A 27,685-nucleotide genomic window follows, 5' to 3' on the forward strand; every position below is an offset into this window, starting at 1 on the left:
GCCCTTACGGCGTCCGTATGAACAGGCTATATTAACCCTAAGGGAAAACAACCTCAGCCAAGTTCAGTCTGCAGTACTCTTTGAAAGGATGACGCATATAATATCATTTTGAGAGAGAGAGAGAGAGAGAGAGAGAGAGAGAGAGAGAGAGAGAGAGAGAGAGAGAGAGAGAGAGAGGATGTATGAAGTCTCCCATCATCTGGTAACCATCTCGTCTAAAGAGAAGGTTGTTGCGCCTTTGAAAACTCGTCCCAGGAAGTAGTGATAACAGCAATACAAAGTAGTTGCCAGGGGCTACCGTAATAGCCCCGATACATGCTCTTAGCATGAACCACCAGCACAATGGCGCCTAACATGCGGCGACACACACACACACACACACACACCCTGGGGCCAACCTCTCGCTCTTAAGTAGCGGTAGGATCCGGTGGGCGACATCTGGCAAGCCTAACTGGCCAGCCTTATTGCAACAAGATTCACTGTCCTGGCTGTTTTGACCTGTGTCTCGAGTAATCATTTATATACTAAACACTTCATCCTGACAGAATAATATCGTGATGACTGAATTACCAGCTACATATCCTTGACTAGTTATGATCATATCTCTGGGTAAAGCTGTCAAAAAACTGGCTACTCCATTGGTGATACTCAAGAAAATCAATTACATAAAAAAAACAACCTATAAAACCATGTTACTCAGCTTGAACAGTTAAGCTGATGGTGGATTGATCAGCTATACACTTCCAAGGAGTGTTTGTGCATAATCATGTCAGATTAGCTTCCCGACCCGCCAATATTACCTTCAAGTACCCTACTGCAGCTCCCAGCCTACCATCGAACACGTATGTAAGGTATATGTACTCTGGGATTTACTGGCAATTGGCTGAATGACAATTATGTCGCCAAAAGTAAAACACACACACACACACACATATTTTACGTACATACAAGAAAATGTATAACATTATATAGCAAGCAACAAGACTTCTCGCATGTATATGACATTGTTCAACGAGTGAACAATCTCCCTCAGGGTTGGCCATTTCATGTTAATTTCCAACATACTAATTGAAGATGACTACTTCTTTTGTAATACAATGCACAGTACTAAAGATCCGAGGCATATTAGTCTTTGAAATACTTCAAATACAGAGGGTGACAACTACAAACTTAGTTCAGTGCTTCAAATACATAAACTGACAACAAGCCTAACCACAACTCAACCAAACAAAGCATTTACTTACCGACTCTCTCCTCCTTCTTTGTATAGAGCAACTGCAAAACCAAACATGGAGCCAGTCTGGTTCTCGATATGCATAACGTGGCTCCCAATATCTAAGTTGAAGCCTGAGCTAGCCCGAACCACCAGCAGAAGCACCGCTAGACACAAGGTACTCGCCATGGTTTACACACTCCTCACCACAAATTGCACAATCAACGATAGAAGAAACACACTCAAGGATAAGCTTTTGCAACGTCAAGCTTGGTATAGGTTATAAGAGTGCCATAATATGGATCAAATACCGCTGCCGGGGAGGAATGAACGGGATTCAAACTAGGGGGGATGTGCGGGTTCGAGCTTCCCGCGTGTTCCAGTGGCCACCTGCGCGCGCAGTCGAGCTCGGTCTGCTCCCACTGGCGGTCCAATGAACACTGAGAGCCAACACTCGCAGAGCCATTTTCGTCCACTGAACTGGCTAGATGCCGGCTGCGGATGTTTTTATATATATACATATTTTGTTTTCCCTAAAAAGAATATTGTTATAAATACCATAGCTAGACTACTTTGACTCGTACGGATGGAAGCGGTTTTGTAGCGAGTGTCTCCTAAAAACTTTCACTTACTGTACTAATGTGAATTTGAATTACGCGGGGAATGGCACATGATAATAAACGTTTACGATGCTCCCGGCGTGGAATTCAGTAAGATCACTTTGAACAAATTCATACATCTGTGCATGAATGCATAGCACACGACCCAGACTTTTTTGTGGTTTAAACAAATTCAGTTACAATGTAAGGCCATGAAGGGAGATCATTGGCAGATGGCGTGTAAAGAAAAAAAGGAAATCACAGCTACCAAACAACATGGAGTTACATGCAAGAATAACATGTCTCTTTATAACAAAAGCATTACCTTTCATCTGAACTTTCATAGCAAGAGAAAATATTGATACAGCTATCGCTAGGAAGTATACATGATGAGAACAAACACCATAGCAACACATAACAATGGTTGTAAAGCTAGAGAGTATCTTTACAGGAGAAAATGTCTTTTTCAGTTGAAGTTATGAAGACTAGGAGACGCCCATGACTGGTACGCGACCCTACGCTACACAGCTTGGCTCTTGGCACCTCCATCTTCCCTGCCAACAGCCACGGTTACTTTACAACCTCCCTCCACAACTCCAACCCCCCAACCACCCCCCTTCTTCCCGTCAGCCACAGTGTCTGCCAAAAATAAGGGGCCGTCCCGCGCTCCCACAGTCCCCCTCCATAACCTGCCAACCATAGAATCACACCCACACTGTGACCTCCTCCCAACTTTGCATTTAAATATTAATCTAGGGGTCGAAGGGCTCACCTCTGACTATCACCAGGACCGGAATTATGGAGGCAGATCCATAAATATCGCCACACAAAGGATGCAGTACGATACTGGCCTTGATTTCCTGAAGTTTACGCTCCTCACCGGCATGCCGTGGGGGGGTGAGTCGACCGATACAGAACTTTTTTTGATTTTATCATTGGAATTCCTTTCCTCCTGAACATAAAAATCATACTGTAAAGTTTGAATATTTGCTATTATTTATTACTTCTTGTTCAGCAAATCTTAAACAGATAATTTACAAATCTGTATAATTCATTCGCCCTTCAGACGATATTAATTACTTTGATTTGATTGATGGAATTTAAATATTTTTTGAATAAACATTTCGGTATTGTTCAGTTATTTTCCAACCGAAACTTAACGCGACTATATATATATATATATATATATATATATATATATATATATATATATATATATGCCATTACCTTCCCATTTTTCAACCAGTAGTTGAAACTTAGCACATAGCAATGTTTCACACCTGTTCTTTTGCAAATCTGTCTCTAGTTTTCATTACCTGATTTCCAATTCATCCTAAACTGTATAAGTCTGATGTTTGTATCACAAACACAAGAGGAAAATCTTGAGGTATTAACCAAAGGCAGTGACCTGCGTCTAGGTGTAACCTAACAATGAACTTCTCAGATGAGGCTCACAAAGCCACAATAGCACGTTTGGCATGTTTGCTGCATTTTCCTTTTCCGGACAATAATGTAACATAGTGTTTGGGAGAAAAAATGAAGTAGCAAAACTTGAGAGGGTCTCCAAGGCGCAAATTTAAAGCAATGTATGCGGGAACTACTACATATTGAAAAAAAAAAAAAAGAATGGATGAGCTCTGGTATATTATACCCAAAAATAGGATAATTGGGTATTCAGTAAGGTCTAATGACCACTAACAACTGCTGATGGTTGACACAATGTTAACACACTTGTACGATTATCTAAGTTAATAAATTTCCACTCATCTGTTTGTCCTGCTTGCTTTTTCAGGGAGTAAATAATTGCTGAAGTCACGGATCCAATAATGTGCTAATATCAGAGTCATCATGATAACTATGATGTATAAAGACTGATGACAAAACACATCTAATATATCCATTTCTGTATTAAAAAATTACAACTATCATTAGCGGCTGGAAATCATTATTATGATAAAAATCAATTTATCACATTTATAATTGTACATCAATTAGATCTTAATTATACCATTTACAGTAAACTACAGCATTTCTTCAGCAAAAATGTACAGAATTAGAATATCAGACAATACTACATCTGTCTCATACTTTATGACGACTCAAAGATAATATCAAATACTTCATTACATCAGACAGTTAAACAACAAAACATGAAACAACAGTTTATCAAAATATAAAGTTTGGGTGAGCAAAAATATGAAAAACCACAAGGATACTCAAAACATGCATTCAACCTCTTTGTATAAAGAGTACCATATGACATAAACCACAGGAAAACTCCATAACACAGAAGTAGATCATACTACAATAAAATTCAAAATTTTCTGGTGACTTTACACAGGTCTATAACTCTACTAAAAAAAAGTAATTCACAATGTAAAAATAAATCTGATCTTTCTCATCACCACCATTATAACACTAATATTTATATATCTATTTTATATTTATCTATTATAAATAAGAACAAAATGTGTGGTACAATACAAAGAAATCTTATGCTACACCATGTCAAAATAAATCCAATTCTATGTCATCTTGTTAAAGCAGTATATTTAAAGAGTGAATGTACTGCTTTTCTTTGATAAGTGTTAAGAATGGTTAATATCTAAATGACAACAAATATGAAACATGTCTACAGTTTTGCATTTATTTTTATTACAGATACCTTATCACTCTGTATCTTTAACTGAAACCTCACTGACTAGGCACCTTCGAGCACAGATAAAGCACAACACTACAATCTAAGATAAGAGAAAGTATAGTATTCATGTGATTTAATGAATTCTGGTGTCATTAAGTACAAATTGGCAAAAGCTAACAACTTCATAAAAAGCTTACAAATTTCATCCTCCAATGATTCTTTTTAATCTTGATCACATTACATAATGAAAATAGAAACACTGAGAGAAGTGTTTACTAATATTCTAATATGAATGGATATCTTCACTTGAATATAAGTAGTTTGGGCATGTGGAAAGTATGTAGAATGGATAGTTGATAAGAAAGAGTGTGTGATCGTATAAGTAAAGGAGTTGGTGTGAGAGGAGGGCCACCACACATATGAGGAAAATAGAGAGGAAGGCCACCTCTGATATGGAAAAATAGAGGAAGAGAAATGTGGGAAGAATAAATGAAACGATGTATGCGAGGGAGCTATGTAAGGACAGGAACAAGAGGAGACTCTTTTGCCATTGCCACCCCCTTCATGGGAGTTCCTGAAGGGACCAGGCATCACAAATATATAGACAGATAGATAGATAGATAGGTAAACTGTAAGTCACTTACTTGCATAATAAAAGTAGAAATGCTTATCGCTCAATAAATAAATATGCAGGCATACAATTTACATACAACACTTTTCATGTAAAACTAATATTAAATTCTACCATTTAGAGAGCTATAAAACCAAATATGAAATGGAAGCAGATCTAGCTCTTTGGCAATGACAGTGGCAGTATTCATGTGTATAAATATATTTGTACAAAAGCAAATAACAATAAACCAATACTGTCTTTAGCCCTTACCTAAGACATAATGGTTTTCCTTTCTGAAACATGTTGCTCTATCCACTGATTCAACATGAACAGTAACATTCTACATTTATCCATGTGTGTACATCTTGTATGCTGTTTCTTGCAGTAAAGGTCAGCCCATTATGAGCCTACTTTGCCATCACGATTACTACTTGGGTTAAGTATCCTTTAAGACTAAAGCACTACATAAGTAAGGACAATTAGCTATTCTATGTTTAATCAATAAATACTAACAGTAATCAGGTGAACTGAAAGCAATGATCAAACTTATACAAGCAGAATAAATATTTTCCAAGTGAATTTTCTGAAGCAGTTACTTTCCTTACATTTGTCTTAAGAAAAAGAACTTTATCAACTGAAAGCTTCGGCCCTAATCAAAACAACATATGGTACATCTACTACCTGATAATCACCTCTCTCTTGCACACAATGAAGTAGGAATGTGACCAATTATCCACCAAGATGTCAACCTAAACACCTAGTGTCCAACTTACAATTTCTTTTCTCATTATCAACACTTTTCTGAAGCGTTACTAAATCCAAAATATTTATTATCTCAGTCTTTGAACACATCCTTTCCTTAACTTTAAAACCTGCATCTTCTCCAGTTATTCAAATCACAGCAGTCCATTTAAAAAGATTCATCTACATGACACTCTCAAATATTACATAGCAATCTCCTACTACTTTACACATAAGTTGACTAAGTAAATAATACTAGATTCTGTACCAGTTTAGTCTGATGTGATTAATGGCACACCAGTTCCACAGAAAATGGCATAGTACATAGAGGAGTTACATGATTGGCACTGCATCCAATCATTTGTTTTTTTAGCCACTTGGACCAAGTAGCTATTTCCTGGAAGATGAACTTAGCATGCACTTTTCAAGATCAACATGAGCTGAACTGAAAACTACAAATTCAAGCTTGCACTGAAGTATTCCAGCTTCTTGCCTACCATGACTGTATAAGCACCTAAGGCATTTTCTCCTGCATTCCTATTCACATGTTTCGTCCAAATCAGAGTTATGTATTCATAACATTTTTCTTTCTCTAAAGCAGCTTCTCAATATCCCCATTTAAATTACCTAAACCTTATACATCAATTCTCATATTCACTGAAAGATATCTCATGCTACATACTGCACCAGTAATCAGTGCCTGATTCATTTTGTTCACTACTATCATTTTATCATTATTCACTTCATCAGTCATACACTGTTTATTTCATATACTTCAGTTATGACTGAACTTACCCCATTCCACAAAATGACATTACATATTAGCATACATAAATATTTTCCCATCTTAGTTGCTTCACTTTTTAAGATAATTAGGTCTTCCATAAACCCAGTCATTCTTTCCTTATCAGCATATGTTGTTTATCAAATTATCATTCTTTCATGCATATCCATGTATATGTTGTAAAAGAGGCAGTTTCACATCTAATACTATGTACAATGAATATGGTAATTAACTTTTCATTCCTTTTTCCTGAAGTCAAATAACATCTAAAATGCAGTAATTCCTGGCAGAGCCAGATGATCTGGAGGTAAACAGTTCATCTTCTACATGTGTCTGATATTAGAGGGACTTGTTAAAACATCTACAACATAACCAGATATGCATTCATATCATGGTTGCTGCATACACTGTTAAACATGTTCTACAGGTAGAAAAACTCATTTTCACCATTCTACAGATTCTTATGGCCAGGAAATCAGTATCTAAACTAATGGACATTATATGATATCACCAGTAGTTTTCATTGCTACTGCTCTTTAATTTCTGACATTTTTTCTGTTTAATACCTTCACACAGTGAGCTTTTTCAATAATCAGTATGCAAACATTTTGTAAAGTAAATGGGATTAGTATACTTGCCTTATCAAATTCCTCTTTGCTCTCTGCTTAAATGATCTATACATTATATTCATTGAATACATTTAAGTCACATCTATTGTTATGTCAACAACAAACAGGTAAGAGGCCCAAAACAAGAACAACATAGGCCTTTGTAGCAATGAACCACTGTACCAAGAAGCACTGGCTTACACAGTCCAATGAAACACTGGTGGACCCTAACACACAATTAGAATACAGAAAGCAAATCTATAGTCAATTTCACTACCCTGCATCCATCATTAAGAAATCTAATTTTCATTATATTACTGAATTTAAATTTCATTTTCAGATTCTGAACAAAATTCACCTTCAAAAAAGATCAAGAAAAACATCTTGCTAGAATGGCCATAAATTTGTTCTTCTAACTGCGACTGTTCAGCTGTTCAGAGGATTTAATGTTTCCGAGGGATATTCAGTGGAAACACAAATATCCATATCAATTTCACGTGGACAATGGGTGTGAAGCTTCATGACTATCATCATCGTGAAAGTATGAAGAAATATATACAGCCAACATAAATGTATCCACAAGCAATGCGTGATGTTCATTACATCTTTCTTATCAAAAGTCAACACTTAAACTATCATAAAACACTGTCATAATTATTCTTTGCAGGTCGTGGGTCATGCTCTATATCACCACAACCATCAAGTCCAAACACCTGAAGATTCCTGTATCTGAAATTATTTAACAAATGTTATTGTTAATTTGAATGTTATCAAGAGGTTAAGTGAAAAAGATTGGTTGTAAATTTAACAATAATCAACTTTTAAGTGTTAATGCTGAGTGACTGTAAAATAATTATGCAAGTAGAGTGGAAATAAAGTAGTCACTGAATAAAAAGTGTGGTTGAGAGAGCCGAAGAGGGTGTATTGAAATAGTTTGGTCACATGCGAGAGAATGAGTGAGGAATGATTGACAAAGAGGATATATGTGTCAGAGGTGGAGGGAACAAGGAGAAATGGGAGACCAATCTGGAGGTGGAAGGATGGAGTGAAAAAGATTTTGAGCAATCAGGGCTTGAACATACAGGAGGGTGAAAGGCATGCAAGAAATAGAGTGAACTGAAATGATGTGGTATACCAGGGTGGAAGTGCTATCTTGCGAATGTGGAAAATGGCGAAAAAGTATGAAATATCAAAAACAAGTTCTGTCCCAATAAGTATAAACAAATGTGAACAGAGGAAAAGAAGAGCTAGTAGAGAGAACAGTAAATGGGGAACACTATAGAACTATCAGCAGCTGGGAAGTTAATCCTTACTAAATTCAACAGTCTAATTCCTCCTTTTGTTGTACCAATGCAATGTTACAAAAATCATTTCAATAAAATACTTCTATTTACCACAAGAATTACAATGCTTACATCACATGTAAATGAAATGCACACTGGAGCTCCTTACCTTATTCTCAAGACTCCCAAAACAAGAAGTCTTGAATCTTTGTCCATTGAAGTCCACCAATCTGTGCGACCAAGAATTCTGAGATCACTTGTTTCAAGAAGTATGCTTAGTATTGCATCACCATCTAAATCATGCTGCAACCCAAGCCTCAGTTCTTCAAGCCTACACAGGCCATTTCTTCTAACAGCACAGAATAACTGAAATTAAGTTATATTAAGTAATATTAAGATACAACCAATCTATATCTAAGTTCAGTCACTATGCACAGTATCATGATGTTCAATACACAGAAAATTAAATGTCTAATTTTCTACTAGTATTCACTATCATGCAAACACCAAAGGAGAACATGCACAAACAAAACACATTTTAGCATAATCAGCCAATGTCGTATTAAAAATTTGGTCTGAACCACCATATCTTTCCTCAAAGACGCACTTTAACGTCTTAGTTCACCAAACGTAACCTTCTTTATCCTCATTAATACCACTCTACCAATCATTTTTTTTACTCATAAACTTAATAAACAAACAATTCTTTAATTATTACTCTCCTTCTTTGCACTCTTACCACTAAACAGTGTTATAACTATGGTGACAATTCAATCCTTTGTTACACTAACCTTAAGTCCTGTTTTTATACATACTTTGTAAAATCACCTTCCCTTCCTCTAATCATTTTCATGATTACTTTTCACCTTGAGAACACTTGATACAGTTTATCCTTTGTCTTCACATATCCATCCCTATCATCTGTTCTTCTCCCCCAAGATCTAAAAACAGTTTTTCTGCTTTCAGTCTTTAACAATATGATTATGGATTTCCAGCCTCCTGCTCCAATATACATACATATATATATTATCTTTGGGGACAGGAGAGAAAGAATACTTCCCATACATTCCCTTTGTACTATAGAAGGCAACTAAAAGCGGAGGGAGCAGGGAGCTGGATATCCTCCCCTCTCGTCTTTAATTTTCCAAAAGAAGGAACAGAGAAGTGAGGATATTCCCTCTATGCCTTAGTCCTCTGTTCTTAACGCTACCTCACTAATGTGGAAAATGACGAATATGTCTGAAAAAAGAAGCATGGGAGTCTATGTATATACATGTGTATGTGGGTGGGTTGGGCCATTCTTTCGTCTGTTTCCTTGCGCTACCTCGCTAACACGAGACAGCGACAAAGTGTAATAGAGGAGAAAAGAATGAAAAAAAAAAAAAAAAATATATATATATATATATATATATATATATATGGATTTGTATGTAGCATTTATGGATCTGGAGAAGGCATATGATAGAGTTGATAGAGATGCTCTGTGGAAGGTATTAAGAATATATGGTGTGGGAGGCAAGTTGTTAGAAGCAGTGAAAAGTTTTTATCGAGGATGTAAGGCATGTGTACGTGTAGGAAGAGAGGAAAGTGATTGGTTCTCAGTGAATGTAGGTTTGCGGCAGGGGTGTGTGATGTCTCCATGGTTGTTTAATTTGTTTATGGATGGGGTTGTTAGGGAGGTAAATGCAAGAGTCCTGGAAAGAGGGGCAAGTATGAAGTCTGTTGGGGATGAGAGAGCTTGGGAAGTGAGTCAGTTGTTGTTCGCTGATGATACAGCGCTGGTGGCTGATTCATGTGAGAAACTGCAGAAGCTGGTGACTGAGTTTGGTAAAGTGTGTGGAAGAAGAAAGTTAAGAGTAAATGTGAATAAGAGCAAGGTTATTAGGTACAGTAGGGGTGAGGGTCAAGTCAATTGGGAGGTGAGTTTGAATGGAGAAAAACTGGAGGAAGTGAAGTGTTTTAGATATCTGGGAGTGGATCTGTCAGCGGATGGAACCATGGAAGCGGAAGTGGATCATAGGGTGGGGGAGGGGGCGAAAATTTTGGGAGCCTTGAAAAATGTGTGGAAGTCGAGAACATTATCTCGGAAAGCAAAAATGGGTATGTTTGAGGAATAGTGGTTCCAACAATGTTGTATGGTTGCGAGGCGTGGGCTATGGATAGAGATGTGCGCAGGAGGATGGATGTGCTGGAAATGAGATGTTTGAGGACAATGTGTGGTGTGAGGTGGTTTGATCGAGTGAGTAACGTAAGGGTAAGAGAGATGTGTGGAAATAAAAAGAGCGTGGTTGAGAGAGCAGAAGAGGGTGTTTTGAAATGGTTTGGGCACATGGAGAGAATGAGTGAGGAGAGATTGACCAAGAGGATATATGTGTCGGAGGTGGAGGGAACGAGGAGAAGAGGGAGACCAAATTGGAGGTGGAAAGATGGAGTGAAAAAGATTTTGTGTGATCGGGGCCTGAACATGCAGGAGGGTGAAAGGAGGGCAAGGAATAGAGTGAATTGGAGCGATGTGGTATACAGGGGTTGACGTGCTGTCAGTGGATTGAATCAAGGCATGTGAAGCGTCCGGGGTAAACCATGGAAAGCTTTGTAGGTATGTATATTTCCGTGTGTGGACGTGTATGTACATGTGTATGGGGGGGGTTGGGCCATTTCTTTCGTCTGTTTCCTTGCGCTACCTCGCAAACGCGGGAGACAGCGACAAAGTATAAAAAAAAAAAAAAAAAAAAAAAAAATATATATATATATATATATATATATATATATATATATATATATATATACATTTTTTTTCTTTTGCCGCTGTCTCCCGCGTTTGCGAGGTAGCACAAGGAAACAGACGAAAGAAATGGCCCAACCCACCCCCATACACATGTATATACATACGTCCACACACGCAAATATACATACCTACACAGCTTTCCATGGTTTACCCCAGACGCTTCACATGCCCTGATTCAATCCACTGACAGCACGTCAACCCCGGTATACCACATCGATCCAATTCACTCTATTCCTTGCCCTCCTTTCACCCTCCTGCATGTTCAGGCCCCGATCACACAAAATCTTTTTCACTCCATCTTTCCACCTCCAATTTGGTCTCCCACTTCTCGTTCCCTCCACCTCCGACACATATATCCTCTTGGTCAATCTTTCCTCACTCATTCTCTCCATGAGACAGCGGGAGACAGCGAGAAAAAAAAAAAAAAAAAAAAAAAAAATATATATATATATATATATATATATATATATATATATATATATATATATATATGTGTGTGTGTTATCCCTGGGGATAGGGGATTAAGAATACTTCCCACATATTCCCTGCATGTCGTAGAAGGCGACTAAAAGGGGAGGGAGCGGGAAATCCTCCCCCTTTCTTTTTTTTCCCAAAAGGAGGAACAGAGGGGGGCCAGGTGAGGATATTCCACAATGGCCCAGTCCTCTGTTCTTAACACTACCTCGCTAATGCAGGAAATGGCGAATAGTTTAAAAGAAAAGAAAGATATATGTGTGTGTGTGTGTGTGTGTGTGTAAAGAAAGAATCTGTACTTGTATTGGTTTACAACATGTAAATCTGCATTCAGTCACTGGTGAATAAAGAACCTTCACCAAAAACTTTGGATGCTAACAGTCAATGCAAGTATTCACGACCTACCATCAATTCTACCAAAGATTTTGGCATGATAGTATAGCTAAATTAAGGGCATCAAGAACCCACCTGAAAGAAATGGAAAGACACTGGAATAAGTTGTGGAACAGAGAGTGTAATAAGAATAGGAACAAGCAGAGAAGATTGACTGGCAGGTTGGGGACTGACAAAAAGAAGAAAAGTGTAGCCAGATTATAATGTGAATGATATGGATGAGAGTTACGTTGACAAGTACACAAAAGAAACAAGAATAACTGCAGATGTACCAAAAAAGTAACAATAAAAAATATATACTCAATGATAATTAAAAGCATAAAAATGCGCATCAGATCACCATGAGATGTTGCAGAGTGATGAATTAAATAAACAGATATAAGAAACGGAGAAGGAAAGAAGAATCTTATTTACTAACTGTTCAACTATTTATACCCTCTTCCACACCCATAAATTCTCTCACCCTTTCTTTCTGCCTCACCACTGATTAACAGTCAGAAACCATACACCATGGTAATTCTTTCAATGCAATGAGAGCAGAAAAGTTAGAACTGAAACTTGGTCATACCATATTCCTCTCAATGTAATTGGTGTAAAGGGTGAGGCTCTTCAGATTTCTACACCACGCAAGTAAGACATCTAGCACGTTCTGTAGACCTTGTTCTCTCTGGAAAAATATTTTGTGTCAACTAACCATTAAGGGTAATGAAAAGGATATATCACTCTGTAGTGCAGTTATATATTTTTACATAAATTTCTTATCAAATTCAAAACTGCACTCAAGGTACTTCTATATGCCTGGACTGAATATATATATATATCTCACGGCAAGAATATTGCTACAGTATAAGATTCTTATCAAAAAGGTAATGATACACACATACAACAATTTAAACAGTCCAACAGCTTTCATATTACCTCAATTCTACCAAAATCTCCAATGAAGAGAGAGCCTTGGTAGTAGAGGTGAGTTAACTTGGTGAAAACTCTCCCTCCATCCCACGGTGCATCGCTCTCATCTTCCTGTGACCCAAGTACCCACAGATGAGTCACTTGAGGAAAACATATAGAGAGGGCACCTAAGTGGCTTGCATCCACGCAAGATGGTTCCGTCAGGGTTATCTCTGTTACCTGATTGCTAATAGGCATAGGATCCTCATTGATTGCTATCTGTGAATGGAGGAGTAACCACTCAAGACCACACAGAGTTACTTTTTGTAAATGCTGCAGGGTTGCAAGTACTTGAAAGTGAGACTTGATTACCCCATCACTGCAGTGTTGTATGGTGACATGTTCCAAGAGTGGGCATGCCTTACAGATAGCATTAATGCTCACTTCCTCAGGGGCAAGAGTGTATGATGTTCGAGCTAATGAAAATGGAGTATCCTGTGATGCACCAAGGAGATCCTTTATTACTACAGCCTGAAGATCATACCCACCATCCACAATAGCATCTAGTCTTCTAAGAGGTAGAAGTTTCACTATTGCCTTTATACCAACATATGTGAGCCATGTCTCACTAACATTTAGGTACTGTAGATTTTTCATCATCAACAAAGCAGGAATACAGTCAGTGAAGTTAGTGACTTTCCCAAACTTTTCCACTGAATTTGGATCAAGCCCAGAGTCTGTGAGAGCTCCATATTTCAAGTCCAAATAGGTTAGATGAGGACTATTTAAAGCCAGGCCCAGTAATAATTTGTTGATTTTGCTGCTAGGAATTTTAATGTGGCGTAATGTCAGATGTCTGAGTAATGGCATTTTAATTAGTGCTGAGGAAAGAAGTTCAAATTTGCTTACAGAATATTTCCACACACTTTCTTTATAGCTGACAAATATCTTCAGGCTTTTAGCATGCCTTAGGGCCATTAAATATTTTGAAGGATTTCTTGTAGGAAATTTGAACTTATCAACATCAATCTGCGTTATAGATGGTGATAACAGCATTAATGCCAATTCATCTATAATATCAAGAATGTTTCTATCTAAAGAACGGTTTGTAATACTATCAAATACTGGAGCTAGTTTATCAAGAAATTCTGCATGGTAGTTAGGAGGTACAGATCGCAATAAATCCCTTAAAAATGATGCACACGTTTCAGTAAACTGAATTTTCACAAAACGACTGACTAGCTGCTTTAAAAACATAACACCATTTTTCACTGAGAGAGAGGATAAAGTCATAACACCATTTTCATACTCTGCCATGATTTATGTCTCACAATTTGGGATGTTTAAATGTGAAAGGTAAGTTATCTTAAACTTACAGGATATACATTATGGTATACTTTCACTTTTGCCATCTTATATTACATAAAACTAAACTTTTCTATTTTCTTTTTGTGGAGTTTGTTACAGGTTTTCAGAGGCTCCTTTGTGTTTTACAAATCTTACACTTGACTGTCATTTGACTGCCAACATGAGTTCCATTACTCTGTAAAGTAATATGCATATGAGAACAATAAAAACCAACCCAAAATTAGCAGATTACACTATAGAAGAAAAAATCCTACTTACAAAACAATACATTCTGAAGACAAGCGTCAAAATCAGTATAGAGACACCTCTGTACATGTCAGTGATTAAGGTTTGAGAAACAGCTTATCTGGTATAGCACTGAAGATACTCATCATATTCTATGAAACATAAACAAAATTCACAATGACAATAAACTTTAGAATACAGAAATATGAATGGAGATAAACATTCAGTCCTTTCCATCACATAATTATCTTTTCATTGTACACCAGACAAACCAAATTTGCTTAAACTTTATGAAAATAAGTAAGATGATAGGTGTTAATTCTTCGCTAGCTTTTCATCTAAAACCATTTTCAAAATTTCAATCACCCTCTGATCAGTAAAGGTATCAATCAAGAGTTTAATCTGTGAGAACTGGGTGACAGCATCATCTTCATTACTATTTTTGTTGCTTACACTGTGTTCTTCCTTGTCCACGAACATATCACCTTTCATCCAATCTTTTCCATCTTGAAATCCTAGCACCATATTCATATATTCCAAAAATGACATGTTAGGTACCTTTGCAATATTATGATTCACACACCACTGTTCACTTCCCCAATTACCATCAACAGGTTCTGGTTCCAAAATAGCATTCTTATTTTTGGATGGTAAAAACTGTTTTGTAATTTCTACTTTCCTTGAAGATATTCCACCTAATGAAGTATCCTTATCATCAGTTTCAGTAGTACTATTGTCTTTAGGGCAGGAAGCCAGAAAAACTCGATGAACCAAAAGATTTAAGAGTTCATGTGATACCATGCTTGCAACATCCATCATATTAGGATTAAACACAGAACTAATAATGTCAAGAGACTGGACTCCTTGACAAAGACTGCCAACCTGGTACATAACAAGAGCTTCTTTTATTCGCTCCTCACGATCAGAAGGTAGCTCTATCCACGTGTTTATACTCACTGCAAAGTCCAAATTTTCCACAAAGTGCCACCACTGCTTTGGAACAAAGAGTACATCACCTGGTTCAAGTGTGACTACATATGGTGTGCTAGAACACAGCTTTGGATGAGAGTTTATACTAGGATGGGGAAAACCAACTTCACTATATATACTTGATTCTTCATAGGGGATGCGTGTGGGTGACAGAAACTGTGACTGAGATTTTGGAAATAATACCCATCTTTTTCTACCACTTATTTGTGCCACAAGGTTGCAACCATAAGTATCTATGTGACATGGAGTATTAGCTCCAGTTGTGCCTATCCAAAGGGTACTGTCCTGAGGTCCTCTATCAGGAAAACCAAAGATACCCCAGTCAACCGCATCTTTCATTTGATCCACAATCTCCATGTTCCTCAAATAAAAATAATCAAAGTAAGCCCAGTGATCATTACTGTCAATTTCTTGACCACAGGAAGTAAGACAAGTCCTTTGCCCTTGTGACCACTCCAGAAATTCAGAATATGTCATATTTGCTCTTAAACATGTTGTTTCCCACTGAGGAGCTGAGAGCAGCATCTTCTCCTTCACCCTATGACCAATTCGAAACTTAAGCACTTTCTCAACAAAAAGTTTACCCCAATCTTTAATATCCCAACCCATACATTTCCAAAGAGGTACACTTGGATCATCACACCTACGTGATGAAAGATAACTTTGAAATACCAAAGGCTTTGTTAAATCATGGAGGATAGCCTTTCTGATCTCATCAGGACCAACGTGCTTAATTTGTTCTCCATTCAATCTACAATCACCTTGGCATATTCGTTTCATTAACGGTTCAGCCATGTCATCACCTTTATTGATAAATACTTGATCTCAGGGCCAGTTTTTGCCAGTAATCCATGTAATCTGAAAAAGAATTACTTTCATTAAAAATTAATACTATAATATACTTGTTAATGCTTGAAAAGAAATTAAATTTGTGTAACAATGTAACACTATCATTCTGTTTAACTTAACAGTTAAGATTAATTAAAGCAAGAAACAAAAAATTTAACGGTTAAGTATTTTTCCTAATTTACTGAAAAGTGCCTCAGCAATGCAGAGGGCTGTCAGATGGTCCTAAATTACACAAAAAAAAATCAGAAGGAACTCGACTAAGAAAGATTCTTTAAAAGAAAAGAGACACCCATGAATTACAATACAATCTTAAGTTATTCTAAAAATGCATATCTTAGAAAATTAAAACTTTACTCCCCATGGGGCAGAGTTCTATATGCAACAAAGATGGCACTTTGGCACTTACACAAGTAAAAAATGCCGATTCCTAAACATGACTATCTACAAAGAATTAACCCTCTTTGGCAATCAATAAGTTTCAAATCGGTGGAATGATAACCTGACGTTTATGGGCTCTGTTCACCAATGTTCTCATGTAACCATAAGATTCAGGACATATCTTCTGATTTAAATTACTGAAAAGATAACCTGTACAAATATGGCTCGAGTTCCTGCAGGGTAATGCATGCAAAATGGGTACCTGTCGATCTAATTATCAATAAAACAAACCTTTTAATTTAGATGAGGATAAGCATAGGAACACTGTACAAGTATAGTTATGGTTCCTGAAACATAACCCATACAAGTAAGAAAGTAGTCGTAAAAGGGTTAATATCATTCGATAAAATATGTCTCCAAATTATGCTCCACAACTCTTACTGTATTCTCTACACACTAACACCGCAGAACAAAATCACTGACTTTTCAAAGCTAACAGCAATGTGGAGCAAATCTGCATCTTTACCAAGAAATCAATGGAAATTATGAATATTTCACCTATAGTCCCCTAAAAGCTGATATCTATGATAGAAATAAGAAAATATAAAAGTGGCAGCTGTTAAGGCTCAAAGCTAACGTTAATGTGGGGTGCTGTTAGGGATCAAGTTGAATGACCGTTTGTCACAAAACTGGGCATCATAGCCACCGGCTGTCCCATATATCAACTGCTGTGTGATGCTTTTGAAAAGCCAGCTGGAGTGTTACTGGACTTCACCACTTTGAGGCTACACCGTAGGCAAAAAGTTACCTTTAGCAAGGCTGCAACATCATCAGTTAATAGAAAATAAAGTCTCTTCACAAAAATATCATGCAAGAGGTGTCTATCCTGTCCCTCCTAATATGCGCAATCCAGTATTAGAGCTGCAAGAGTCCCTGGGGTAACACCCTGATGATTTCAGAAAGTTGTCCTAGGATAAATATATAGAAAGAGGCAATAAGTACACCAAAGAAATTATGGGTGTATCTCACATATTTTGATTATAACACTGAAAATTAATTCACATTTCAGCTACTAAGGGAACCAGGGCAAGGGTCTTCAGAGGTTATACTAATATCTACAAGTGGCTTCACCAACTTTCATTTACTTCATATTTCCCCTATCTTCATAGTTCTCCCCATCATCACTTCATCATTCTTACTTGATAAAATGTTGCCAATCACACAGCACTGATCTAAATCCACATCTTAAAGTAGAGTCCACTAATACACGTTTTTTCCAAATTCGTAAATTGTTAGCGATGAACCAACGGACTATACAATCTTACTCCAAATTTTCCTTTATCTTCATCGCCCTCCTCACTACTATCTAATATCTTATCTTCATACAACCAGTTAGTGTCATTATAATTCATCTAAGACCTTTTCAAGTCACTTCTACTAATCATTTGAGGTCAAAGTGAACTGCACTTCTGGATGCGACATCTCTGGTGACCATAAATGTCACATTTCCCAACTGAAGGAAACTCTCATTTTGACTTGTTGGTTGGCCTCCTTCATGGCTTACATGCAAGGAACGATCACTTCTTGTGATTCAAAGCCATTTCCTCCTTTCCAATTTGCTCGTTATTAATAACTAACCTGACCATCTCATGTAAGGCAACCTTGGTAATAATGCCAGGCTTGTTTCCATCAGTAATACCCTTAATTATCATGATAATCATCAAAAAGTTGGTGAAGGAGAGCAGGTAACCCTACCACAGTATCTAATTACAGTACAGAAGCTTAAAGGTTACAGTACAGTACAGGTTCATGTGTTATGAACTAGTGAGATGAAGTCCTTCAAGATTAAACATTTTCTTACCAAATTTCTGATAGTTACAATCATTACTCGTGTATTCTGATGAGTTTACACTTCTTGTTCCTTTCATGTTAAGACACCAGCGAGAAACCAAAGTACTCAACCCCAGCCCCTCGTACTTGCCTACGCCTGGTATCACCACTTTATATTAATTAGTCCTGCTCATCACTAGCCATTTTCAACAGCCTACGTTTACAAAGTTGTTACATCTAACAATCACAACGAACACATGGTTATTATCTTATAACAACTCAGTTTTGTAGATACCTAGGGTTGCGAGAAGCCGATCTCAAGACAACACACATTTCCAGCGACTAACATAGACAGCGTACATATCCATAACCTGACAAACCTTGACGCATATAATTACTAGCGAATATTTTTCCTTTATTCACTCCAAACCAAAATAATATTGACATTTTCTTTATTGTTTTGAGACATTCTAAATCAAATCAGAAGAGAATACAAGGTTATGGAGAAAATAATCCCAAATTTCATAACACTTACTTATCTAAAAATTTTAACTTACGTCTCAGTGTTGGATGGTTGAATGTGGCATGGGTGGTGGGTGTGCGTGCGCTTGATGGCATCCAGGACTCGCCACTCCCACCTCTGTTTACAAACTTACAATGTTGCCAGAAAGTCATAGTAAATATCATGCTTTCATTCACATCATACTAGTTTCATAGAATGAATTATTTCCTGTAATTTAAGAAAAATTACATGCAGACGAGGAAGTATGCCTCTACCATCCCCACATAGTCTTACAAACTCTTATATCCTAATATATCAGTTTTCATACATGCCCGCCATTATCACAAAACTTACAGGTTTAAATAACTCTTCCTGTAACTCGCTTCCTATGTCCCATTCTCACAATTTAACTTTTAATGCTCCGTCGACAACTTGAGACAATTCTCCTTGAATTTGTTATTATTTCTGTAAGAAATACATGCCCAGTGTAAACAGAGGACTAAATATAGTGATGACTTACCCTTGTTTTGCACAACCTAACCTGTCCTTTATACTAGGCTTCTGAAGTGACGATGTTCTTCATTAGGGTTCATAACAGATAATATGTATAGAGCTGATATAAACCATAATTACAGTATGCTTGCTCCATGTTAAAACTTTTAAAGGATTTAAATGCCCTGTCCATAATTTCCGAGAACTGTATCGTTTGATATATGTTTAATGTGCATGCCAAGATATTTGTAAACATGTTTATCATAGATGACAGACGTCTACAGATGGAGCATTTGTCCAGTTAGAAAGCAGGAAAGGTAAATGTATGTATGAAGATATGACCTTATTTAATGCAAATTCCTGCTATGATTTTCTGGCCTGATATTTGACTATCTCGTCACTCACCACAAAATCCATATTGCTGTGACCTTTGCATTTCTATCAATACATTGAAAATTGGGGTTCAAAGGGCCTTGTGGAATCCCTAACTTGGGCTTTCTTCTGAATATGACCTTTGCATATTGTGTTTGCTTTGAGACCCTGGCATTAAAAGTCTGAATATCAGCATAAAAGTGTGCTTTAAATACTGCGGCCCTAATAACAACATAGTACTCTTTATGAACACATTCTAGTTAAGTATCTCATCTTCATGTTACCAGAGTCATAGTAGGATAAATCTGACATTTTTATGCATTACAAATAGAAAAGACTACCAATATATAAGGGAAGAATAGAATGATGAATAACCAACTTTCAACACTGAAAAGAATACAAAAGTATTGTTCACGTACATGGATAAAGCAAGTAAACAAATTATTCTGGACCCGTTAAAATGACACAAAAATTAAAGCAATTTCAAACATGGTTTGGTACTCTGCATGAAGCCCTACCTTATAAAATTAACATTACCAAATGAACTAAAGAACAGAGGACTAAATGAATTGTCCTACCACTATATGGTCCCTTGTCAAGAGCTCTTAATACTTTCATGCACAGAGTAAAAGGCCTCCCAAGCTTATGGTTGATGCAGCTAAATATCAGTTCTCACTTTCCTTCCTAAAGCTCCATTGTTTTTCTTACTGTAACCATACCTATGGGTTCATGAGTTAGGTATGGCTTCTCTAAAGGGAACAATGTATCAATGTCAAATCCAAAATAGTACATATTTTGAACAGAAAATAAATGGTAAGTGAGCCAGAACAATGGGCATAATCTGTGTAATCATGATTGATAAACATTTATTTTGTGGTTATTTCTGACATTATTAAGTTTATGGGTTATGTAAGAAGCTTCAACAGGGAACTTGTGTGAAAATCAACGTCAATCAATAAATACCGTAGCCCCATACATTTTGAAAAGTAAAAGAAAATAAATGGAAAGTATGCCAGTCGAACACCTGTCAACTTTTTCATACTCATCTGTCATTTCCCACGTTAGCAAGGTAGCTCTAGGAATAGACCAGGAGATGCAACATTTGCTCACATCCAGCTCACAACAGCTGTCATGTCCAATGCAATGAAAACAAAGCCCATTATCCACAAACAGGCCTCACAGACCTTTGCATGGTTTCCTATGGCCATTTCACATTCCCTGATTCATTCCAGTGATAGCACTGTTTGCACTTATTTCCCACATTATTAGTTTAAGTCACACAAGAAATTTTGATGGAAACTGTGTAACAGAAGTATCAACAACTTAAAAGGCTAATGTGGCATGACGGGTGACCTAAGGGCATTACATCAAATGTGTACACGGAATGATTACATCATGTTGAAATATGCTGGAAACCTAAAATATATCTAACATTTCTGATTATGTTTTACTGAGCAGTGCCCTATTATCTGGAGATAATTTTGGAATTAATATCTTGCACTGTACTGAAGAATATATTAAGTAGTCAGTACACTAAAATCAGACAATGTAAGCACCACACCAAAAACTGGAGGGACAACTAGGTAACACAGCGTTAGTTGGGCTATACAACTGTCAACCTTGTAATTGTATCTCAATACTTAAATGGATACAAATGTTTGGTATCTAGTGTCTAATTTTAAAAATTTTCCTTTTTCATGATGGCGGCTCTAGTGATGCACATAGACCTTTACTAAAGTTAAGCCTCGACTAGTAATGAAAAAAGTATACAAACATGAAAAAGTAAATAAAGAGAGTAAGGTACAGTTAATTCAAGAAGTACAATGAAGCAAATTGTGAGACTAGGCTTACTGAATACTCACTATAAAAGTATACAACAAAATGCAACAGCTGTATGTTCTTGCACATACACAAGAAGTCAGATGTGATATACATTTTTCAATTTATGTCTGTTAAGCTTACAGTTACAAAGGAATAGAGAAAGGAATAAAAAGAAAACAATAATATACATTTATTTCATCAACTGTGTAAACAATACAATTTAAAAATACTGAAAAACAACAACTTTAACCTTCAGTAAAAATTTTATACTACATTCTAGTACAGAAAACTCCTCTGACTATCTATATTCTTCAATAAAAAAATAGTATCATCTGAATAGCCCCAAACTACTTTCAGTAAACCCTTGTTTAAATATTCAGCTAAATCCCCAAAAATCATGAGAAAATAATTCTTTCATCACCAGCAAATAGTTACTCATTAAATGAAAACCAATTCTAATATCAGTGATGTTTAACCTTTGACCAGAATCAGTCACTTAGTATGTCACATAGGAAAAGAGCTTATATTTTATTTGTGCTGATGTACTAACTATAATCTGCAATGAAGCTAAGAAAAACTCAACTAAGTGTTCAGAAGAGCCCCTGTACTTCCTCCGTCTTCAGGTCGAGGTCAATATCATATATGCACGGCCGCGTAGGTAACCCAGGCATTGTGGTCATCTGAGGAAAATAAATGAATGCATAACAAAAACTGCTAAATAATGCAGTAGCTTGACTATTCATGAGAATGGTCTACTTGCAAAGCTTACTGTGCATTTCATGATAAACAAGCAATTAAAGCAATATATGAAGAAAATCTGCAGACAATCACAGTTTGACCAACTTTAACAGTGTCAATTCCTCACCAAGTTTCCCCAACTACTATGAATAACATATTGTAAACCAAATCATAATGAATAGCACATGATAATGACAAAGGAGCTTCTAAAATTTTGTTGCCATTATCAAATATATAAAAACAAAAAATCTGGAATGAAATAGACCTGGAACTGTGGTTTTTTTTTGGCTTTGTCGCTGTCTCCCGCGTTTGCGAGGTAGCGAAAGGAAACAGATGAAAGAAATGGCCCAACCCACCCCCATACACATGTATATACATACGTCCACACACACAAATATACATACCTACACAGCTTTCCATGGTTTACCCCAGAAGCTTCACATGCCCTGATTCAATCCACTGACAGCACGTCAACCCCGGTACACCACATCGCTCCAATTCACTCCATTCCTTGCCCTCCCTTCACCCTCCTGCATGTTCAGGCCTCGATCACACAAAATCTTTTTCACTCCATCTTTCCACCTCCAATTTGGTCTCCCTCTTCTCCTCGTTCCCTCCACCTCCGACACATATATCCTCTTGGTCAATCTTTCCTCACTCATTCTCTCCATGTGCCCAAACCATTTCAAAACACCCTCTTCTGCTCTCTCAACCACGCTCTTTTTATTTCCACACATCTCTCTTACCCTTACGTTACTTACTCGATCAAACCACCTCAAACCACACATTGTCCTCAAACATCTCATTTCCAGCACATCCATCCTCCTGCGCACAACTCTATCCATAGTCCACGCCTCGCAACCATACAACATTGTTGGAACCACTATTCCTTCAAACATACCCATTTTTGCTTTCCGAGATAATGTTCTCGACTTCCACACATTCTTCAAGGCTCCCAGAATTTTCGCCCCCTCCCCCACCCTATGATCCACTTCCGCTTCCATGGTTCCATCCACTGCCAGATCCACTCCCAGATATCTAAAACACTTCACTTCCTCCAGTTTTTCTCCATTCAAACTCACCTCCCAATTGACTTGACCCTGTGGTACAGTGACCAAAAATACCGATGAAGGCAAATAAAAACCATTAGTTGAACTTAAGGGTAAACTTGGGAGGGACCAGTATTACCCATTTCAAGAAATCCTACTTTTATTTTTCAATCTACTGCACTTTGAAGAAAGTTAAAGCCAAAAAACAATGAATATCCTTGGAAGAAGAATAAAAAAGGAAGGGGAGGGAAGTAGGAGGAGGAAGTAACCAACATTCACAACTACAGGGAGACTTCGTCATGAGGCACAGTTAGTGTGTAGTAGTACTCACAACATACACAGCTTATTTGAATTTTCTTTCATACCAGAGAGATGAAACAGGAGTATGAAGCAAGAGGAGATATAATGAGGAGGTAGACAGAGAGGAAGGATAATGAATGATTATGATGAAGACAAAGGGGAAGGAGGTGAGGAGAAAATAAAACAGGAGGAGGAAAGAAAATTAGACAAAGATGGAGGGGAAAAAAAAAGGTAAGGGATAAAATGGTAGCTGAGGAGACTGGAGAGAAGGGGGAGAAAAGGTCCAGCAGCAGCAACAGCAGCAGTAGTATATAGCAAACAGCAGTGGCATAGTTTGTGGAAGCAGCAGCAAAAGCAGAGCACGAACAATGCATCAATTTTGAAAATCATTAAAATATTAAATTGTTAATGATAACTGCAATAAAAAGTTTAATATCAGTGTCACTAATTCAACAAACCTTTGCAATTATGGAGGTTTTCCAACAAAAAGTCATGTTAACATTAATTTCACTTAAGAGAATTTACATATCTCCGGCGCTTATACCCTTAGGCATTGCCTCAGGCATGGGTGATAAGATAGAGCAATTCCATCAACCTAAATTTATTAATCAAAGATGTAAACTATTGAGATACCTTGCCAAAGACACTATACCAGAGAGAGAGAGAGAGAGAGAGAGAGAGAGAGAGAGAGAGAGAGAGAGAGAGAGAGAGAGAGAGAGAGAGAGAGAGACCCTGATCAAATTCCATAGCTGACTACAATTAATAACCAATTACCCCACAAACAAAATCATAGTTGGTAATGAAAATTGGAGACAGCCATTAACAACTAATATAAGAGCTTTCACAAAATGTGAATCCCATATGATAAAAGTGAAAGCAAATATGAAACCTATCCTATCCTTTGCACAACTGAGCAGAAAGGCTCGAAGCCACCATACATACCATCATCTGCATACTATCTTTTTGATGATTAAGTTTACAGTGCACATAAAGACTAAGCATAATGCAACAATGAATAGGGTATGTAATGTTTTATATATGAAAAAAATTACATGCCAGAATAAGCAAATATGCCTAGAGTACAAACCTGGAGAGCGAGAGCAGGCCATATGATGAGAAAACATAGTGGTATATTCTCTGCATTTTTCAGGTGTCACTAAATTTGCAATTAACTCACCTCCAACTACTGCACTGCAATTTTTTTTACATTTTAGCACATATATACATATATATATATATATATATATATATATATATATATATATATATATATATATATACATATATATATATATATATATATATATATATATAATTCTTATTAGACAAAAATTAGAACATCCTAAATGACAAAGCATATACATACAGAAAATCCAAAGAGTAAACCCATGCAATTAATACATGTGAGATCAAACATTAGCCAAAGCTCTTGAAAAAAAATAAATGGCAGAAATTTACTGGTGCAAGGAAAAACTGTGATAGAAAACTTTTCTCTTAAACTTAACAATTCATTAAGGGCTGTTAACATACCCACACTGAATGAGATAACAGATGTCAAGAATGATGTACACGACACTATACTCTTCATCAGCTAACAGTGATACAGCCTTGTTAAAGACGATATCATTCTCACAGCATTTCCACTTGCAAGTCGAGATTTGGCACACCTCATGTATATATAACCCTACCCTCCTGTCCTGGAACTCCCTTTGTCTATCTATCTATATCTCTGATGCCCATTCCCTCTAGTAACTCCCTTCAAGAGGGTGGCCATGGCACCATAACTGGTGAACTCTGGTGCCACTTCTTATCCTTTAGTGGATCAACCTTAACAAGCCATTGGCAGAGGGCAACTCTAATGCAGTGTTTCCAGAGGCTCTTAACTAATGTTCCTACTTACCCCTTCTACCTTAAATGTCAACTTACTGTTCCTGCCTTCTAATTCTACCTAGTACAACTGCCTAATGTTCCCACCTACTACTTCAGCCTAATGCTCCTGCCCAATGTTTCTACCCATTCTATCTGTTGCTCCTATCATTTTGCCCAAACACAACACTCTGGAAGCTAGCCATGTTCAAGGCATAGGACTACAGGTTGAGATGTGTGGTGATGTTATGTTTGTCTTTAAGGGACGAGGGATGAGCAGAGAAAGAGTCCCTTAGCATGCTCTACAAACAACTCATCCACTCTGCCATACAAGTTTCACCTACCTGTTTATCCAACCTTTGAAAAAAGAAAAAAAAAGAAAAAAAAAAAGCACTTAGAACCACCACAAGACAAAAAATACTTCCAATACGGTTCCACTTCAATATGTTTGGCAGCCAATTCTTTAACACAGCTCTAGCCCCTCCAACCCAAATCACTGCATAGCCAAACAAACCCCCAGACAGAAATAAAAGGCTCACTTTTACCTTATGCTTAACAAATATATATTTGCAAATTCCTAACCCCTGCTAACAAAACATTAAGAAAACATATTTACACTGCAGTGAGCTAGTTAGTAATAAATGAACAATAACACCAACAAAGTTTCACCCTACCACACCATACATACACCCATCTTAAGTCACACTCCCTAAACACAAATTATATTATCTTGCCTGCACTCTGGGCATCTCTCCATCTCTCAACTCATCTCAAGAATGCCCATGTTGACAATTAAATTAAGTTGAGGACACTGAACACCTATTCCTCATCTATCTATCCTGCACTCACCCCACTAAGACAAAAACACAAAACCCCAATACTCAACCATCAATCCCAATCCACTGATCACAGTGGCTTCTGGAGTGCTGTGAGAGGCCCATAGAAAGGAGTCCTGGGACAGGACAGTAAGGTATGGTTAAGTATATACATCTTTAAATATAAATTTTATACAAAATGATATAGCTGCTATATTTATGCTATCTTACAATGCCAATTTTGATGCCAAAATATGTACATTATGAAGTTCACTGATTGTGTTAATGCTGCTTTATTTAAACTCACACCTTAAAGAAGTTTAGAAATGCAAAGAGTTAAGCAACAAACAAGTCAATAATATTTCATACAAGATTTAACTCCTTAAGTCTTCTATATGTATATTCAAGTAAGCCTAGCAACTGTTCGTGCCTCTCTTTCAAGGCCATGCGCTAAGCTTGGGTGGTCACTAAGGTGACAGTGCACTGGAATTTCTCTTCACAATCAGTCACCCTCTAGCCAAGGCAACAGCATCACATTCTCATGTGCTTTCTAGGAAGGAAATTGAACAGCTTCTGGCTAGATACTGATGACCAGGAAGATGTCCTGAATTTCTTGACAATGATGATTTGTCATCAGATTACATGGAGAGAGATTTTAAGAACAAACTCTTCTAGCATTGAAAGCTGACTAAGCTGAAGCAGTAAAAGGGATTTCTAGCAAAAGTTAGGGTAGCATTACCAGTAGCTACATACCAAGACAATACATGCTGTTTTCCATAAACTTAGAACTCGTAAAACAGTTAGAAATGCAAAAAGTAGTGTAACAGCGTAGCAGTTTGCGTTCCCGACCTTGACATATTCACAGGCTGCCCAGGGTCAAGCACACAGGTTCGAGTCCATACTCAAACCAGCTGTTCATGTGGAAAGGGAGCTGTGGTTTCGGTGCATTACACATGACAGCAAGAGACTGAGTGTGAACGAATGTGGCCTTTGTTGTCTTTTCTCTGAAACAGCTTAAGACTGTTGGTTTGCATGAAATGCACATATTATGGCCAAATCAACAAA

General features: G+C 37.2%; 4 protein-coding genes across 16 annotated transcripts in view; all 4 read right to left on the reverse strand.

Annotated features, from left to right (window-relative positions):
- LOC139746257 (integrin alpha-PS2-like) overlaps positions 1-1,659 on the reverse strand; it is a 243,685-nt gene extending 242,026 nt beyond the window's left edge. For all 5 annotated transcript variants that reach the window (XR_011712120.1, XM_071657283.1, XM_071657282.1 and 2 more), the window contains exon 1: positions 1,245-1,659. Coding sequence is in view for 4 of the 5 variants with exons in the window: in XM_071657283.1 (XP_071513384.1) it covers positions 1,245-1,402 (158 nt within the window). In the remaining variant the exon portion in view is untranslated. The remainder of the gene's footprint in view (positions 1-1,244) is intronic.
- Positions 1,660-3,701: 2,042 nt separating this feature from the next.
- Positions 3,702-14,342, reverse strand: LOC139746222 (uncharacterized). Its single transcript, XM_071657195.1, has 4 exons — positions 13,053-14,342; positions 12,703-12,801; positions 8,652-8,848; positions 3,702-7,928 (listed from the first exon to the last, which is right to left on the reverse strand). Exons 1-4 carry the CDS (start codon positions 14,340-14,342, stop codon positions 7,835-7,837), a joined length of 1,680 nt encoding a protein of 559 aa, XP_071513296.1. The 3' UTR covers positions 3,702-7,834.
- On the reverse strand, positions 12,854-19,335 carry HSPBAP1 (HSPB1 associated protein 1). Of its 4 annotated transcripts, none has more exons than XM_071657193.1 (2): positions 19,223-19,335; positions 12,854-16,466 (listed from the first exon to the last, which is right to left on the reverse strand). In XM_071657193.1, the coding sequence occupies exon 2, from the start codon at positions 16,401-16,403 to the stop codon at positions 14,934-14,936; it is 1,470 nt and encodes a 489-aa protein (XP_071513294.1). In that variant the 5' UTR covers positions 16,404-16,466; positions 19,223-19,335; the 3' UTR covers positions 12,854-14,933. The 4 variants fall into 4 exon arrangements, with proteins under 4 accessions (XP_071513294.1, XP_071513292.1, XP_071513293.1 ...); XM_071657191.1 differs by lacking the exon at positions 19,223-19,335 and adding an exon at positions 18,961-19,017; XM_071657192.1 differs by lacking the exon at positions 19,223-19,335 and adding an exon at positions 18,697-18,825.
- Positions 19,336-22,027: 2,692 nt separating this feature from the next.
- Positions 22,028-27,685, reverse strand: part of pug (pug C-1-tetrahydrofolate synthase, cytoplasmic) — a 41,173-nt gene continuing 35,515 nt past the window's right edge. For 5 of the 6 annotated variants that reach the window (XM_071657188.1, XM_071657186.1, XM_071657190.1 and 2 more), the window contains one exon: positions 22,028-22,532. Coding sequence is in view for 2 of the 6 variants with exons in the window: in XM_071657186.1 (XP_071513287.1) it covers positions 22,443-22,532 (90 nt within the window). In the remaining 4 variants the exon portion in view is untranslated. The remainder of the gene's footprint in view (positions 22,533-27,685) is intronic. The other variant, XM_071657189.1, reaches the window with a different exon arrangement.

The sequence above is a fragment of the Panulirus ornatus genome, chromosome 64, assembly GCF_036320965.1.
Source record: "Panulirus ornatus isolate Po-2019 chromosome 64, ASM3632096v1, whole genome shotgun sequence".
NCBI classification, from domain to species: domain Eukaryota; kingdom Metazoa; phylum Arthropoda; class Malacostraca; order Decapoda; family Palinuridae; genus Panulirus; species Panulirus ornatus.